The sequence below is a fragment of the Maylandia zebra genome, linkage group LG6, assembly GCF_041146795.1.
Source record: "Maylandia zebra isolate NMK-2024a linkage group LG6, Mzebra_GT3a, whole genome shotgun sequence".
Classification (NCBI taxonomy): Eukaryota; Metazoa; Chordata; class Actinopteri; order Cichliformes; family Cichlidae; genus Maylandia; species Maylandia zebra.
Window position 1 is genome coordinate 1,696,025 of NC_135172.1, and position 18,149 is coordinate 1,714,173.

Genomic DNA, 18,149 nt, shown 5'->3' on the forward strand with positions numbered 1-18,149 from the left:
TAGTCTGGCAGACTGTCCGCTGATTCAGGAGGGGATAGCGTGCAGGGGAGTGGGTGTTGCAGACTTGAGATGTGATGGCTAATGGCAGGTACTAATCAGAAGGTTGGTGGTTCAATCACCAGCTGCTCTTGTTTGATAGAAAGCAAGTGAAGGTAGTAAAGGTGCACGTGTGTTGCATGAAGCAGAGTAGAAAACCACTATATAAGAGAAGACATTGAGTAAGTTGGTGCTGACAGGAGTGTGTGGGCCCTGGATGGGCTGACACCCCAGTGCAACATTGCATGGATCTCTCTGGATTAGCAGACTGGGACGGTTCCCATCTTTAATCCTCTAAAGCCTAACCTGTTGCCGGGCGTGTCCTACTCGGGGAGGCCCTGTGGTAGACCGAGAACATGCTGGAGAGTTCTCAGCTGGCCTGGGAACTCATTGATGTTCACCCGGATAAGACGGAGGTCTGGACTTCTAGTGCTGGATAGGAGGATGAAGACTGACGGATAGTTCTTGGAAAGTCTGTTATCAGAACACCTCACCCTTTGAACCTGCAGTAGTCTTGACACACTGCAAACTCAGAAAACAGCCCAACTAATCAGATATGAAGCAGTGTCAGTGCATATGTGGGTGCCTGCTGGAGGCGCTGAGCTGGTGGCCACGCTGCAGCTCCCTGATACAATGTTTCCATGTGGGGCACAATTCATCAGATACACCGGCTGTTTCGGCACATCTGTAAACACAGTGCTTAACAAATGGGCACAGAAACGTGGACTCTTAAAGTTTTATATGCTACACTGTCATATATGAAACAAACAACATATGTACACAGGCAATCAGTGTTAAGACGCAGAAGAGCAAAACACTGACCACCAAGACTTTAACTTCCCAAGTCCCCTGAACAAAAACAGGGGTTCTACGTTAGGTGAACATTTTAGACATGAAGGAAACGCAAACGTAACAGAGCTTCGTATTCAGGCAGTAACTCGAGATTCAGGGAACAATCTGATCTCCTGGTGATAGTTTGGCAGCATTTGCAGATAACACGTTTCAAGCGTACAAGTGTTTCTTGTAGACCAGACTAACAGAAATGCTTGAACAATGACATCAGACGACACGGGGACTTGAAGGCAGCCTTTTTGGCAGCTTTAATGCTTCAGTCCAACGTCGGCAGCTTGTGTGATCATAAATAAAATGTTTGTGTTTAGTGTGTGCTCATGTTAATCCAGGCGCTGGATGAGTTTCTCCTCCATCATGCAGTAGACAGCTACGTGGAACAGGTCGGAGATGAAGGCGTCGCAGGCTCGTCTGCTGACGCCTTTACAGCCTCTGAGGTCGAGCAGGGTCAGAGAGGAGAGGCGCTTCAGATAGGACAGGCAGCCATCGGTCAGCTCATTGCAGCCTTCAAACACACACAGACACACATTTAATGTCTTCATATGATTTTCAGGCTTTGGATCAAGAAAGAAGAGCAGCTATGAACGACCACGTGTCATCATTAGTGGCCAACAGAAGTTGTTTCCTGCAGGAATCAAAGGGATGAGGGTCTGCCAATGGAACAGCAGCCTTCCTATACTCGGGTGTGTGAAAAAGCCAACAGTGATCAGTGTGTTTGTTCAAACCTGCCAGCGTGAGCTCGGTGAGGTTATTGCGTGTGTGAGTCCCAGCTGCTGCCAACAGGGCGACCGAGGAGTCTGTTAAATCCTTGCAGTGAGCCAGGTCCAGCCTCTCCAGCTGCGGCATGTGGCGCTGCAGGAGCCTCAGAGTGGACTCAGTGATGTCCAGACCGGACAGGCGGAGCGTCACCATGTTCCTCAGTCTGCTGCGGGATGACTCCAAACCTGCGCGCACACACACACACACAGCAGACTCTGGCTTGTATTCTGATCACACAGTATCCCACGAGCTGTACAGGTGTACTACTACTACTTTTGATTTGGTCACATGTGTCTGGAGGAAGGTTTCTGTGCTTCTTTAGATCTCTGCTGGTTACACCTGGAAACATTTTGTGCTTGATGAAACAAACCCAATCACAAGCTTTCAGCTGATCACAATCACACTAAAGAACATGTCCCGAGCTGCTCGGCAGTGCGGCCACTGAACTTCAAGCAGTGGCAGTGCAGCCCCTCCCAGTGCTTGGAGGAGGAGTGGGGTGAAACACAGCTCACTGAGCCCACCGTGCCACTGACCAGGCAGCGTGACGATCTCTTTAATCTGGGCGTCTGTGACGCCGTCGCACCAGCGCAGGTCTAGCAGCCGTAGATGGGGCAGAGTGGGAGAAACCATTGCCGACAGACAGGACCAGGGCAGACCAGTCACACTCAGCTCTCTCAGACCTGAACACAAACAAAGGTTTAGTAAGACTCTCCAGGACAGGAGACATTCGCTTTGGGACGCCGCGCGTTCGTACCTGGGAGTCTCGTTAGCAGGCAGTTCAGCTGTCTCTTGGCCATGGGCGTCCAGGAAAGGTCCAGAGAGGTGGGCTGTCGTTTGACAATGCCTGCGAGGGCCTGATTGCTGAGCGGGCTGCACCGACTCACATCCAAGTGGCTCCACAGACGTTTGTCACAGCTCCTGCATAGGGGAGGAAGCGGTGGTCGTTTCATAAGCAGCACGGAGCTTTGCATGTACAGAACAAGGTGACGCGAGGGTAACGTACCACTTGTACCAGGCCTTACAGACAGTCATGCAGGCCAGCAGCTCAGCTCTGTTCAAGTATCTGAACACAGACACCCAGACCTCCTTCTCCCCGCCTCTCTCATTGCCCACATCCTTAAAGGAGAGCAGAGACGGCAACGATGGAGAAGACAGGGTGGAGGACGCAGGGTGAGCAGCAGCTTCCTCTTCCTCTGAAGAAGACGCGGAGCGAGTTCGAGCGCCTCTCTCACCACGGCTACCACGCAGGCGAGGCCTATGACGACACAGCACAGCGTAGTTCTTATGTGCGATACAATCACGCACATTTGACACGGGCAGGAAAAAGCTGAGTCACTCCGTTATGGACCGAGTCTGGTCATCTAATGTTCACCATACATCCAAACAGCCTCATCCCCAATAAGATCTCCACTCTGGCCTCTTTTCTGTGCTTTTATCCAGTGACTGTCGTTTAATATTTTAAACAGTGGACTGTGCAGAGCTGGCCAGCAGCAGACAGCCCAATCATGGTGAATGGACCGGTTCTTATACAGCGCTTTATACACCCATTCACACAAGCACTCATTCTAACTGCCTAACATTCACACACGTTCACACTCTGATGGATGCATCAGAGAGCAACATGGGGTTAGTATCCTGCCCAAGGTTATTTGGTGGAACCGCCAGCCTGCTCTGCCACATGAGCACAGCAGCTGACTGTCCCAGGACTGCTCAGAGGTATCGGACATCATTGAATCATGGATGGAACACCAACACGTGACACGAAAGCTCAATATGTGCTAAAGTCTACCTGCCGGGTCCTCGTGGGGTTATGCTGTCAGCCGCGGGGTCTGTGCACCTGAGCCGTGCAGGTTTGGACAGAGCGCCCTTTCTCTGAATAAAGCCCTGCTGCCCTGCAGCAGTCCTCGGGCCCATGGCTGCTTCCAGCTTTGGAACTATGGAGCCTGAGGCATGAAAAGAGCCTTCTGTTACTCATGCTGCGCCTGCAGATGTGAGCCAATCCTAAGCTGCTGTGCTGGTTTCTTACCACACTGTCTCTTGGCCTTGTTGGGGCGCTGTAGAGTCACCGTCAGGTAGGAGCCACTCAGCAGGTCATCGCTCAGATCAGACACCAGCAGGACCGGAGGTTCTGGGTCCGAATCCCAGCGGCCTTCCTCCTCCACCTCTTCCTCCTCATCATCCTCCAGAGTGTCCATCTCCTCCTCTTCAGGGTCAAACTGCCCCTCGCTGTCTACGTCTTCATCCTCATCATCATCGGTCCTGCGCCGTCTCCTGTGTCGACGATGCTGTTCTTTATCTCCGTCCTCGCTGTCCTCCTCTTCCTCATCCTCTTCATCATCATCGTCGTCGTCGTCCTCGTCGTCATCATCCTCGTCGTCATCGTCGTCCTCGTCAGATTCGTCAGACTCATCTCCTCTTCGCTGCATTCTGGAACCTCCGCGCAACCTGACCCCTCGTCCTCGGCGTCCAGCGTCCCTCATGCCAACCCCTCGCTTGAGCTTGAGGACAGAAGATGATCCCGGACTCACGAGCCCGGCTCTGCTGCCTCTGTGGGCCGAGCCTCCTCTCAGCAGGCCTCTCCTGTTAGCGCCAAAGGCCCTCTTGGAAGAGTGAGTCCCACCCCGAGCGTGAAGTGCCATCTTTCTTCTCTGAGAGGCTGCACGTGGAAGAACAAAGAATCAACTCTGTTTTCTTGATGCTGTCGCTAACTGAATTGATGAAAACAGATTTTAACAGCCACAAACCTTCATCGTCATCGTCACTGACGGAGTCTTCTCCATCGCGGCTGTGGCGCTGGCGTCTGTAGATCTTAGCCATACGAGCGTCAAGCAGAGAGGAGGACTTCCTTTTCTGGACAGCGTGGGAGGAATAATCAAAGTGATGGGAGACATAACAAATGATCTTAGAGGAGGGATCTGAGGAACACTCACCAGTGGAAGGCTGTCACCTCGGTCACCTTTAGGCTGCTGCAAAGACAAAATGGATTCTTTCAGAGTAGAAACGACCAACAGCTCAACTCAAAATCTCGATCAAACACTGGAACAACACAAACATGGTTTTTTTAATCCCTTACAAACCCGTCCACACATCAGCATGCTTTTACATGGACCAATCAGTGCTCACGGTGTGCACACCATCAGACATGTACATGAAATCCTGTCACAGTCGGCATTTATCGAGCTGAGAGCGACCTCCACCACAACCACAGAATTAGCGCTGACGATCAGACACTCATTTTTGACTCAGTACCTATCTAGCTTCAGAGAAAGGCCATTTGTCACTGAACACAAGCGCAATGAGACGATGCAGAGGGTACTCGTGTTTGTTTACTGCTCTCCGATGCTGGGAGCAGCAGAATGATTAGCACGCTCGCAGGAAATGGTTCAAAATATCCATTTCCTGTTCACAGAACGTCAGTCAGTGCTGATTCAGCAGGTCCACAGAACACCAACAACCACGTTTGTATTTATATAAAACACCTCAGTGTGTCATAGGCTAATTATACAGACCCTCAGTATAACATATGTGTGCAGCCATAAACGGATATTTGCTGCTTTACAGCTGGAGTCAGGATGAGACCCTCACTGCGTCCCAGCACGGACACTAAGCCCGGGGCACTGACTCGCTGACATCCTTTAGACCAAGCTTTGTGTCTCTTCTCTTAAGAAAGAAAAAAAAAAGATGGCAAAGAAAAAGGAGTGATGTAAGCGACAGACGGGTGGATTTATGCACAAACAGGCGGCACCTCTCACCAGTCTCGAGCTGATTGGCTGAGAAGGCAGAGGGGCCGCCACCAAGAGAAGTGACGCTGAGGAGGAAGAGCAGGAAGGAAGAGAAGGAGCAGGGAAGAAACCACAGCGGACAACCTCCCCGTCCTGATGGGGGCCCACAGGACCCCCTACGCTAGGAGAGGGCCCCGGACCCAGCCTGAGGACCAGGGGGCCGTGGGGACGGATACGCTGTTGGTGGCCAGCAGCCAGCGATTCATCACTGCCTGATGACTGTGACGGAATTAAATCAAAGTCAAAAATAAATAATAATAATGAAAAACAAACAGGAGACATAAGCCCATTAGATCTGTCACACTGTGTGTGTGTGTGTGTGTGTGTGTGTGTGTGCGCGCGCGCGCGCGCCCAGGCTGTAACAGTGGCTAATTAATGCATTGTGTACCTCTGGATCAGTGATGCCCTGCACACACTTCGGGCACTCCCAGCAGCTCGGGAGGTCTTTATTCACCACGCCTTCCCCCTGAACCTGCAGACAAACATGCAGACAGTTACTCATGCTAGCACACAGGACTGATGAGAAGAAAGACACAGTTGAGTCACAATCTAAGGCTACGTCCACACGTACACGGGTATTTTTGAAAACGGAGATTTTCCGTTTTCAAAAATACCCGTGTACGTGTGGACGTAGCCTCAATACAACCTGGAACCTTCATGTTTGTGCCTTCAGACATGCTGTCATAGTTACGAAGTTACGGTCATAGTTACTAAGGATCCAGCTTCTATTTAAGATGTAGCGAGGCTACGAGCGCTGAACTGTCAACAACAAGACGAGCACATCCCACTGAGTTGCTATATGCTCCGTGTGTCGTACTGTGAGGCAGGCAGGGTGGACGATCTGGGCACAGTTGGAGCATTCCATCAGAGTGAGGGAGGGGTCTCCGGTCTCCTCCTGATTGGGCTCTTTGCAGATCTCACATACCGCAGACAGAGGCAGGCCCGGCTGGAAGAGACGGGTCGTCAAGTATCTCACACACGCATACATGTTGCTAATTACAAAGACAATGACTAATAAAAACAAGGACCGAGTTACTAACAGAGAGACACTGTCGTAGGACACAGGTCTGCTTTAACTTCCCTGGGCCTCCAAACTTCTTCATGTCTCTGCAGAAGTTGCAGTCTCCACACTCAGGTCTCATACAGGCTTCACAGCGTTTACACCTGCGCGCACACACACAAGGACAGAACAGGATGGCTTAAAACGAAGCACGGGGCTGTGGCACATAATGAAATCCAAACATGAAAATCATTTCACTGCACTGTAAATAGTTAAAACATTTGGTATGTTGTCTTAAATATGAAGAAAAACTGCATCGTGTTTTTATATGAACTGAAGTAACAAAAGGTTTGACACAGGTACGACTTCCTTACCTGACCCTGCGCCGTCTCAACACGGACATGGAAGACGCTGGTTTTTGAGGTCGTGGAGTGATGGGAGTGGAGGACAGTTTAGGGCGAGGTGGTGGTGGGGGAGGGGGAGGAGGTTGGTACCATGATGGCTGGAAGCATAAGAGAAAAACACTTTAATGTGTTGTCCTTGGGACATTGGTCTTCTAAAGAAATCTTTTGCTATCAAAAATGTGTTTTTCATTCATCAAATGGTCTGAAAATAACAGAAGTTATTCATTACTGTGCTATGCATGACTGGAATAAGTTTTAAGTAATTTCATTTATTTATGGGGTTTTTATAACACCTGTGGTCCTCGAGGACAAAAGTCCCCAAAGTACAAGGTGTTGCAAACAACCTACTGCTTTCAAACACCTTTGATCTTGGATCACTGATGTGTGGGCTCAAGCAAAGGTCACAACAACCACAACAACATTCAATTAAGTTTTATTTACACAGCGCCAAATCACAACAACAGTCACATCAAGGTGCTTCATATTGTAAGGTCGACCCTACAATAATACATACACACAAAGTAGCTCACAGGCCTCCACTGCTCTGGAGGCCTGTGAGCTACTTTTTTAAACCATGTTGTGCAAAGCAATGACCAGTAGGACAAAGCACATATTGTCTTTAATATAATGAGGAGGAAGAATCACTGTTCAGGAAGATCCAGGGTTAGAAGATATAGAAAATATTGTCAATATTTAGAGCACATGCTACCCTTTCTCTGAAAAAGCACATCAGCCACCTGCAGAAGTGGAAGAAGGCTATGAAGTGAAGAAAAGTGATGAAGAATCTGAACTATGTTCAAGTAGGTTCTCAGGCATCCAGGACATGGTAGTCTGAGGAGCTTGGAGAGAAAGTGACTGGGCTTCTTGAAGTTTCTTGAATTTTCAGAATGTGAAACTGAAATAGAAGATGTGTCAGAGGACTACACATCATCCATTTCAATTATGATGAAGACAAAGAATCAAGCAGGAAAGAGGAATCAGCTGAGACAGAGGAATATTTGCAGTAACGTGAGGAAACACTGATCTGGTCTTCTAACCTTCCCAGTGACAGACGATGCCTGACTCTCTCATGTGCCTCAGAGAAAGATGATCTACCACAGTCCAAGCACATGTGCCAGGTCCCATACTCCTTCAGTGGCTTTTCTACTCGAGTACTGAAAGCATTATACACAGTGTATTCTGCTTGTATTCTGCTTTTTAACGTTCACATGCCAATGGATGCATCAGAGACCAAGTTGGGGTTCAGTAACTTGCCCAAGGACACCTTGGTAAGAACTCCAGACTAGAGCACACAGAGATTGAACCAACAACCATCCAATTAGCAGATGACCTGCTCTACAGCCAACTCAATGATGAACAAGGAGGGACAACGAGAGAGGAAGAAAAATGGACCGAATGCAGCTGTAGGCATATGTGGGTGTGTTGATTCTTACTGCCGTGCATCCAGTAGAGTCGCTACGGCCAGTTTATGACATCCTGAGTCTGGTAGAGAAGTTTTCATGCTGACACAAGATTAATCATAGAAGCACAAAAAGGACATAATTTCTTGATAAAGACACAATAGATGATCGTCGTTCATGACACAAACGTGCTCCTGTGAGGTGTATGATGTGTGTTGGTGTTGACTTGACTTGAAACACAAGTGGGTGTTCCTCCTGCTGTGATGTAAGATCCTGGTACTGATGTGACTGTATGAGCACCAAGTCCCCTTCAGAGGACTCTGTCCAACAGAACATCCAAGTAAACCAGGGAACTTTGAGACAAAAACATGGGCAGCATGTGATGCAGGTCCAGCTGTACATGGAACATGCTCGTGTGCGATGGCAAACCGTCTGTCCTGCAGTCAGGACACGAGTTGTCCCTAACATTGCAGGTTTCCAAAAGAAAACAATCACCTGTAACAGCTTGTTTACTGTATATGCCCCTTGGCCTGCAACTGCAGAAAGAATGCTGTCCATGATGGGACCAGTGCAGAGGAATAAACCTGAGCTTCCTCCTGCACTTGGGTCAAATATGGACACGCCTTTGTCCTCATGAAAGTTTGCCTTCACTCAGACTCATGCCCTCCTACCATGCCAAAATATAGAAAACTGTCAGGCAATGAGTTGGAATAAAGTTGAATAAAACCTTGAAACACAGAGATGGATGATATTTTATACTTGTTGCTTGATAAACAGTCAAAGCAAACAGGGTCATTTTTGAGCCCAGAGGACAACAGATGTGATTATGTGCTGCCAGTAAAAAACTTGTAGTTTAAAAACAGCTTTCTAAATTAACTTTGACATAAACCCGTCTGTGATCATCTGTTAAAGCAGCCGACTCTGGTTGTGAAACGATCCTCATGATTTCTGATGATTTAATTTATTTTTTACCCGAAAACAGAAAAAATTCATTTTTATGAGGTTTTTATCAGACTTACATTTGAAATGGAATAAAAGGAATTGTGTTTGAATTAAGTTTTAATTAAAAGTGTGGGAAAAACAAACTTCATATTAATTATGCATCAGTCAAACCAGATGGGGACATTGTTGTCCCCTGAGGACCACAGCTGTGTGGAAATCAGGAGGACATTATGAGGGACAGACGAGCTCTACAGAGGGTTGTGCGGTCAGCTGAGCGCACCATCCGCTCCGAGCTCCCTGACCTGCACTCAATCTACAGCAGGCGGTGCTGGACCAAGGCCAGGAAGATGGTGAAGGACCTCAGCCATCCCAACAACAGACTGTTCTCTCTGTTGAGGTCAGGAAAGCGATTCCGCTCCCTGAAGACCAACACAGAGAGACTGAGGAGGAGCTTCTTCCCGCAGGCGATACGGTCTCTCAATCACACCACCACACAGTACTGACCCACACATACAGTTCTTACACACACACTGGACTTTCTGGACTTTGGTTTTGCACAACACTGGTCACTATATTCTTCATTTCCGGTTAATACTTGTACAGCTGCTGTTATTGTGTATATATTTATTTATATTTAGATTTCTTCATACATTCTTATATAGTTCTATATTGTGTATTTTGTTGTACAGTTATTTTATTTTCAACTTTAATTTATATATTTTATCTTATTCTTCCCAGTTAAATTTACCCTTCATTCTAATTTGTGTTGAACAGTTATTTCATTTTTAACCTTAATTTATATTTTATTCCTTCCTAGTTAAATTTACCCTTTTTAATTTTTCATATTTATTTCCTATCTTATTCATAGCCTTTTCCTTTTTTGTTTTCTTTAGGTCACGAGCAGTTGTCCAAGCATTTCACTACATATCGTACTGTGTATGACTGTGTACGTGACAAATAAAATTTGAATTTGAATGAGGGTTAATTATTTACACTAGAAAATGACTTTGATCACTTGGACTTGATGGATTGTTCAAAGTCAGTTACCAGCAGTCCAGCACACTGGGACGGACATTAGCAGTGGAAGCTGGTACGATGACACAGGAAGTATACATGCTGCCTTCAGAAGCCGCCACAGCGGACCATCAGCCCCCATCTCACCCTGTCCCAGCACCCCCTGCATGTCCTCCTTCACTACATCCATGAACCTCCTCTGAGGCCTTCCCGTTTCCCTCCTCCCTGCTGCTTCTCTTCTTATCAGAGCTTATGCACCATCAATCGCTAAAGGTCAGGACAGAACAAGTGTGCGAACGACTAAACATCTGGTAGTCATCCTACCCAGTCCGGCTGTATAAGGAAACACATTTACCTCCAGGTGACCCGGGTGGGTGACCCCCCCCCCCCGTGAAGCATAAGAAAACAGATGGGGGAAAGAAAAAGAAAAAGAGCTGAATATTGGCTTTATGTGCATGTTATCGTTATATAAATAATTTGTTGTTGTTGTGGTCCGTTTGCACGGCTGGTCACAGGGACTTTTACGACTGCTCGTAATGTCCGAACAAACATCTGGACGCTCGATTGACACACATCTTTGTGCGCACGCACGGTTAGCTCTGCTGGACAGACGAGACCAGAGTGGACGTGTTAGCACGTGTCCAAACTTGGTGCTGTGTATTATGACCACAGTCGGCACAAACAGCTCAGAGTGCAGAGCTGAGGATCTGCAATCAGTGTCTGTAACGCAGAGTTAAATGAACAGCACACACAGAAACTGTTATGTGTGTTAAAGGTTTAAAAACTACCGAGTCACGAGGCGTACTTCACAGGACTGTGGACAGGATCATAAACCTCCTTCATGTGACTCAGTCTCTCTCTGCACAGACGGAGTGCTCCACGGACCAGAGGCAGGGTTACCATGACAAGTGTGCAGTCTGTTGGTGAATAAAGACCGCTTACCCTCTTCGGCCACCTGACGATGGGCCGTCCTGTGTACGACATGCTGGGATTGTCATTAGCGTGCTCCTTCAGTAGTGCCTGCAGGACAGCAGAGACATGAGCGTGACAGAAAGAACCGCGAGGCTCACATGGAGCTCCACGACGACATACAGACGAGCGATACCTTGATGTGTGTGATGAGCGCCGGGGCGTTGTGTATCCCTGCTGGGACACACTTCTTGTTAGAGGGCAGAGCTTCCAGTTTACCCAGCAGGTTCCAGAGTCCCTCCAGTTCAAGGGGGGTCAGGTGGACCTTAAGTGGAAGCTTCTCAGAGTCTTCCTCACTGCCAACACCCTCCCCCTCAGTCTTCAGCTGCTCACTGACTGGATCTGAGCCACACAGATTCTTCAGACCTTCATGAAGGAAATAAGAAAGACTCAGGACTGACCAGTATGGCCCACACAACACGCATGTGTGTCCCCCAGTGGGCAGTGACTGCGGGCTGTGTACATACCAATGCCCAGGGAGTGTTTCTGAAACTCTGGGGTGAGGTAGGAGGTCTTCGTCAGGCTGAAGACGTAGCGTTCCAGCACGTACCAGCACATCTCATAGTAGAAGGGGTAACGAAACTTCGCTGGAACCTGCAGGAGGTAAAAAGATTAAAGTCTATTCACGTTCATTCAGCAGCTCATGCAGAGCCTGCTCACCTACCCGCGTTCTGTCCTCTATGCTACAGATGTTGAGCTGCATGGGGATGTTAAAGCTGTGCAAGAAGTTTCCTCCAAAGACCATCGAGTCCACCGGGGTGTAAACGGCATGAATCCAACCTGTAGCACACAGTGATTATAATACCACAGGACTGCTTCTGCAGGTAGTGAGTGCACGTCAGTGTGTACCTGAGGGTATGATGAAGGTGCAGCCCCGCTTCAGTTCAACCCTCTGGCAGTCAGACGCTCTGTCTCCCAAGAACACATCTCCTTGTTTCCCTGACAGTACCCAGTTCTCATAGAGCTCCAGGTTCTGAGGAGTCGGAGGAATCAGCCAAAACACCTGCAAACAAAAGTGTAATTCACTGTGCTCTGCTGTGGGACAAAACAGACACTTTCAGGAGGCCCCTCCCCTTCTAGCCTGTTCTTTATACTTGACAGGACTTATGCGTTGACCCGAAGCTGTAACGGGAAAGAGATCGTCTCTTAGCCGGCCCCTCGTGGCCTCACCTTGCTCCCTCTCAGTATGTGGTACCATACTGAAGTCCCACCGAAGTCGATGTGGAAGTCTGTGTAGCAGCCCTCAACACTCATCAGACAGTACCTGTGGAGACATCATCGTCATCACGGCTCACATCCTGCCGCCACACTTGCCTACAGCAGGACACTTACTTCTGTACTTTGGGGTACTGCATGTCATTGATAGAGTTAGTCGAGTCTCTCTGTCTCTCTTTCAGATGCCGAGGCCACATGTTGTCCACCCAGTCGATCAGATCGACCTACACGTGCAAACGTGAGACAAAATACAAACAGTGAGAAAAAACAAACAGATTAAAATCACTTTAAAGGTTTTTATTTCCTGTCAGCAGTTCCAGTCAAACAGGCCTGCAGGTACATACTGTGGCAGGCCTCTTGACCCAGTTCTCCAGTTTGGTGTGGCTGAACTCCAGGCTGATAACATTATAGAGCTTCTCTCTCTGACACGGGGGGGTCTCATAGTAACGTGTCCACTGGGCCATGGACATCTCGGTCCCCTTCTGAGTGCTCACATCCATCACATCTATCATGCGTCTGCTACCTGAGAGGGGAGCCTTCTGTTAGACACAGCGTGACACAAGAGGCTGCTCACAACAGCTGGGCGGATGTCGAGCTTCTCCAGAAACCTCACTGAGTGAGGAGCATCAAGACAACGTTCAAAGTAATGACTTTATTTATCATTTTGTCCTTAAGTTGATCAGCAGTGAGTGTTTCACATACAGGCTCATTGGCTGAAATGGCTCTATATGAATAAAATTCAGTTTGTGCTAATCTGAAGCTACCTGTACACCTATGGACATGATTCAGTTAGAAATCACCTCTAATTAGTATCACTGACAGTTATTTTCAACAATTAGGTTCAATTTCTTCTTTGTTTTTAATAGAAAACCCCGTATTTTAAATAAGTGTGTAATTACAGCATTTATTACCTAAATCACTGCGTTTGTACAGCGAGGCAAAGCCAGGACTGAAGCTGATGCTTAGTAGCAGTGTGTAACTGAACGAGCCTTACCGACAAACATCTTGACGTCATTGACGCTGAAGTCAGGATCTGGCATCCTGCAGAACCAGAGGACACAACATCATTACATCAGCTCAGTTTATAGACGTATTTAATAACACTGAAGTTACACAGGGGCCTACTTGATTCCCAGTCCATCAGGCTTCTCAAAAACGACGGGGTCCCTCAGACCACCTCTCTGAATGAATGCGTATGTAAAGTCTGCAGAGAAATATACAAGCGTCATTCAACACAGGACTGTAATCCATAGGACAAGAAGTACTGTCCTATGGATAATTAGGACAGTACTGTTGTTTCTTATATTAGGCCAGCTTCCATCCTTCCACCAGATAAAACCTCCACAAACGCCAGATTGACACGAGTTTATTTCTACGCTCTGTGACTGGTGTGTTAGGTTTCTTGGGATTTGCAGATTTCACGGGGAGGTGATGTCAGAGTGCATGCAGCTGACCTTTTACAGTCACATGTATGAGCACAGCTCATGACATCACAGTGAACACCGTGTGCACTGTCCAGGGTCCTGAAAGCACATCTTTGTGTGGCATCCTAATAAACTGGCATATCTCACTCTTCAAGCACGATCTCTCAAATTTCTGTGACACCACCTCAGTGCAGCAACGACTGCTGCTTTATAAGACATGTTTCTTCATTTAAATATTCCCTCGCTATAAGATTCTAAGAAGCAAAGAAAAAAGCGTCAGGCTCTGAAAAATAAAGCTCAGACGCAAAGACTCAAAGCTTAAACCCATATAAGAAACACAAAGACACTATACCTACGAATACAGTGTGTTTGTACACGTCCAGCCATCTCTCTCACACACACAACAATAAAAGTCATTTGGTTTGATTTGACAAGGGGAGTGGCCTAGTTTATATTGCGAGGATCGAACCAATCTGCAACAACAGGTATGTGGACGAGCCGAACAACGCACCTGGTAAGAGCTTAACAGTGCACAGACTCTGCAGACGGGATCGTTTCTGCCCAACTGCAGGGTCCCCTAGTGTGAGCTGCTACGGGCAAAAATTATGGGTAGTGTCATCTGTAGCGCTTTTACCATGTGATACGACCTTGACCCAGTTAAATCAGCTGATGTCTACTGTCACACAAACGCTGAACGTAATATGTTGATGTGGGTGTGGCTGTTGGACTGCTGGACGGACAGAACCCAGGACACACTCCCTCCCTTTGGGAGAGAACGATGGAGACAGTGTTCACACCAACCTTTTCCATCCATGCGAAGCACTCGGTCAGAGCTGAACCTCTCACTGTTAACCTTCTCCTCCAGGTCAAACATCCTCCTCCCATCAATCTCCTCATCTGAGATGCCATCATCATGGTAACGCTGCTGGTTACGAGCACGCTAGAGAGGAGAACAGAGTAAGAGGGATGGTAAAAGACAGAGGACTGAAGTGCTTTGGATGGACATTAACCCAAACTGGACAGTCCTTCTTATCAAACCAACCGCAAAAGAAAAAGTCCAAAGTGGCGCTTCACAGAGTGGCAGCTAAAAGGATAATAGGTAACCATTTCTACAGCCTCGTGCCAAATATCTGAAAACTAATTATGGTTCATGAGCATTAGGTTCTGTAGGGGAAGCTTCCCAGCACTGCCAAGTGTTCACTCACAGGGATCACCTCTGTCGTATCCTAGGCCTGACAGCAGCTACTGAGTACTGAATGGGTATAAATGAAATGGGCTTGAATGACAGTCCACGTTAGGGCCCACCTCAATTCTTTTTGACCAAGAAGATGAAAACGGCTTCATCGTGACGCATCAGGAACTATAAAATCAGCACTTTAATAGATTCATTGTCCTCAAAACGATCCGACTTTGGGCCCGAGGCTGCAGCCTCCCACAGGAGACACCGAGAGGACACCAGCGCACCACGGGGCCGACACACGGAGACAAGTACACACAGAACTTAATCGGATTCACGTGCACAGGTGTGAACTCCAGCAAAGGGAGGAAGAGGCATGTGTGATCATCATCATCATGTTAGTCCAGGATCGAGACTGCAACTGATCATCACATTGTTGTGATTAGGGCTGTGCCATATCGTACCGTTCACGGGAATACCGGTGTAATGTTGGGCAATAATAAGAAAATGAAATATGGCGATAGAATATGGGTAAAACGCGCATGCGCAGTGCCTTTGTTTACATACGCACATGGAGGAACAATCATGGCAGCGACGGAGAACGACAAGAGCGAAAGTGGATCGTTGAATGAAACGAACCAGAACTGGTTTGTAAAAATGCTGCAGCTTCAGTGGTGTGGAACTGGTTTAGCTTTCGTCCGTCAGATACACAACAAAGCACTGTTTTTGGTAGCGCATGCTAGCGGGCCGTCGTTATTACCGAACACGGCGCTCAAGAATCTATCAAAGTACGACTTTGCTGAACTATGAAGCCGCACCACTGGATGGATTGTCTTGCTGACAGATTGGTTAAACTGTCAGCAACGAATTTGCACTGTTACATTTTTATACAACTTTAATGTGCATACAAACAAACAGCTGCTTGTTTAAGTGAAAATACATTGATTTTTTTTGCACTAATAAAGTTGAGATGTAAAGTATTTTGTCTCGTGTCAATTATATCGTCAGTTATTTTGTTATCGCAAATGTTTAAATATATATGGTGATAAGTATTTTGGCCATATTGCCCTGCCCCAGTTGTGATGTATAGTTGTTTATAGCAGAGTCTTCTGGAGCAAACCACGAGCTCTAAGTGTTAATAAACAAGTTATCAACATAAATTAACAGCCAACTTATTTCACTCATGCTGGTTTGCTAGTGTTACTCTTTTTAAGCACCTGCTGACTTCTTTTATAATGCTAACTGAAAGCTCAGGCGACGTCATTGGCTGGCTGCAACATTTATCCTGGCCCTGCATCATTATTTTGATGATGTCAAACAGATACTTGGGGTACAGACTGATAACACACGTACACTGAACCCGCGTGTGAAACGTGCGTCCATCACAGTCTTCATGTTCCTCAGGACTCTTACCTTATTAGGTCCTTTTTAAAGAAAATAAACCTGGAGTTGAAAATGATGGGGAAAGGCGCTGGGTGCCATCTTATCCTAACCCCTCATACTAACATACACACACCCTTCATTAACTGATGCCTCAGGCACAGATTCATTAGTACTTTTGGCTGTTGGTCATTATAAGTCATTCAGCATTTTCCTTTGTATAATGTACAAGTACTAAAAGGTTAACTATAGAGTTTCCCTCAATTACCTCCTTATTAGCTGCATTTTCACAGTAAATAACAAAGTTCTGTATATGAATTTGCCTACGATTTCAAAACACTTCTAAGGAACATGAACAGTAAGTCTGCAGGTACACAAAACTGCAAGCAGCAGGCGTGTCTGTTTACTCACAAACAGACACACTTGAGAAAAAAATTTGGACATGAAAGCAAAGTGCTGGTTATCACCACTCCACACCTGCCCGGTAGCAACTGCCATGTGTTGGCCAGAGAGAGGACCACTGTGTTTATTTGGTAGATCAATGAAAGGACTCAGTTACTTGAGAGGGAGTTGCCCACAGCTCTCTTCAGTTTGACACCCTGCTCTACAGCATATCTTCCAACAATACCACCCGCTGTGCTTCACCCTCACGGACCCGGCGCATACTGTGATGCAGCTTTGTCAGATATGGTACTGCACAAGACGCACGTGAACCTGAAGCTCAGAGATAAAGTTGCAGTGATTTGACCGAAGGCAGACACTGAGCGTTGAGACTGCTCTGCGTCCCTGCATCCTGCAGTGGTCTCCCGCTGTAACAGAAAACAGGGCTCAGGCTGAGGTAGCAGAACCAGCGTGTTGGAATCTGCCCGACACTTACCAGTCTTTTGCTGCAGCGCGGTTTGGAATCATCCATTTTCATTCATGGAACCAAAGGCGGGTCCGGAGTGCCACTACAGACACCAGTGGGCAGCGATGGTCCCACAGGAGCCGTCACTGTGCTGTCCTGGCAGGGCTCGCTGCCTACCTCTAATTCACCGACTTCTTACAATTTAGTCGCATACAGAGCCGGACTCGCTGGCGTTTAGAAAATCCGACAGGACGGTTTAATGTTCGAGCTTCTTTATCTGGTTTTTAACAGCCACACTCCTCTCTAGCTTACGTAGCTGCCCTGTCACTACCCTACAGAGACAAAACGACATGACTCCGGAACGGCTATCAACATTTAAAAAAACAACAAGAAGCTGGCACTATTACTTGCTTTAGTCCTAGCATGGTAATAAAGTTAGTTCCTTCTCCGAACAGCCGCCATTTTCACTATACCCCGCCCACAAACGGACACTGGACCATTCACACTCATGCCCACGACCCTTTCATTGGACTACAGCTGTGCCACTCACGCGAAAGAGCTGTAATTTCTGATTGGATATGGCCAGCCAATCAACATATAAAGAAATTGGGAAGCAACCAATAACAGCACACTTCCAAAACAAACTCACATCTAATTGGTTGATATAGTCAAAACAGGTCGACTAGTGGACAAACGCGTAATCAGTCATAAGAACTAGCCAATCGCGCTAACAGTTATCGTGCTAACAGTTATCACAATAACCACCGTCTATCACTCAATACAACTAGTCATTACTTTCAAATAACACGATTACACAAAAATAATGCGTTTTAAATGCCTACCCCCATCGCAGCGGAGATCCGTCCACTTACAAACACCCGCCGTAATCGGAGACGTATTACGCCCTCTGTGGCCTGTTTTCTTCTCTCAGAGGCACACGGCGGACGGACA

The 18,149-nt window shown here is 47.3% G+C and overlaps 1 protein-coding gene across 1 annotated transcript; it reads right to left on the reverse strand.

The window, feature by feature from the left end:
• Positions 1–758: 758 nt before the first annotated feature.
• On the reverse strand, positions 759–17,937 carry kdm2aa (lysine (K)-specific demethylase 2Aa). The gene is made up of 25 exons (XM_004572367.5): positions 17,229–17,937; positions 14,596–14,734; positions 13,496–13,574; positions 13,365–13,411; positions 12,715–12,893; positions 12,488–12,594; positions 12,326–12,419; positions 12,005–12,158; positions 11,820–11,935; positions 11,623–11,749; positions 11,292–11,521; positions 11,129–11,206; positions 6,801–6,928; positions 6,467–6,590; positions 6,244–6,372; positions 5,815–5,898; positions 4,575–4,610; positions 4,389–4,494; positions 3,671–4,300; positions 3,434–3,587; positions 2,648–2,899; positions 2,399–2,562; positions 2,178–2,324; positions 1,611–1,829; positions 759–1,390 (listed from the first exon to the last, which is right to left on the reverse strand). The coding sequence occupies exons 1-25, from the start codon at positions 17,268–17,270 to the stop codon at positions 1,209–1,211; spliced, it is 3,747 nt and encodes a 1,248-aa protein (XP_004572424.3). The 5' UTR covers positions 17,271–17,937; the 3' UTR covers positions 759–1,208.
• Between the last annotated feature and the right edge of the window lie 212 nt (positions 17,938–18,149).

What these genes read in the sequence shown, in the direction of transcription:
- kdm2aa (XM_004572367.5), bottom strand. Translation starts at nt 17,270, where the DNA reads ATGAAAATGGATGATTCCAAACCGCGCTGCAGCAAAAGACTG. An exon ending in CCTGATGGACTGGGAATCAA is followed by an intron (nt 13,412 to 13,495) that starts GTAGGCCCCTGT and finishes CTGGTTCTGCAG; the next exon opens with GATGCCAGATCCTGACTTCA. An exon ending in TGTAAGGCCTGGTACAAGTG is followed by an intron (nt 2,563 to 2,647) that starts GTACGTTACCCT and finishes TCCCCTATGCAG; the next exon opens with GAGCTGTGACAAACGTCTGT.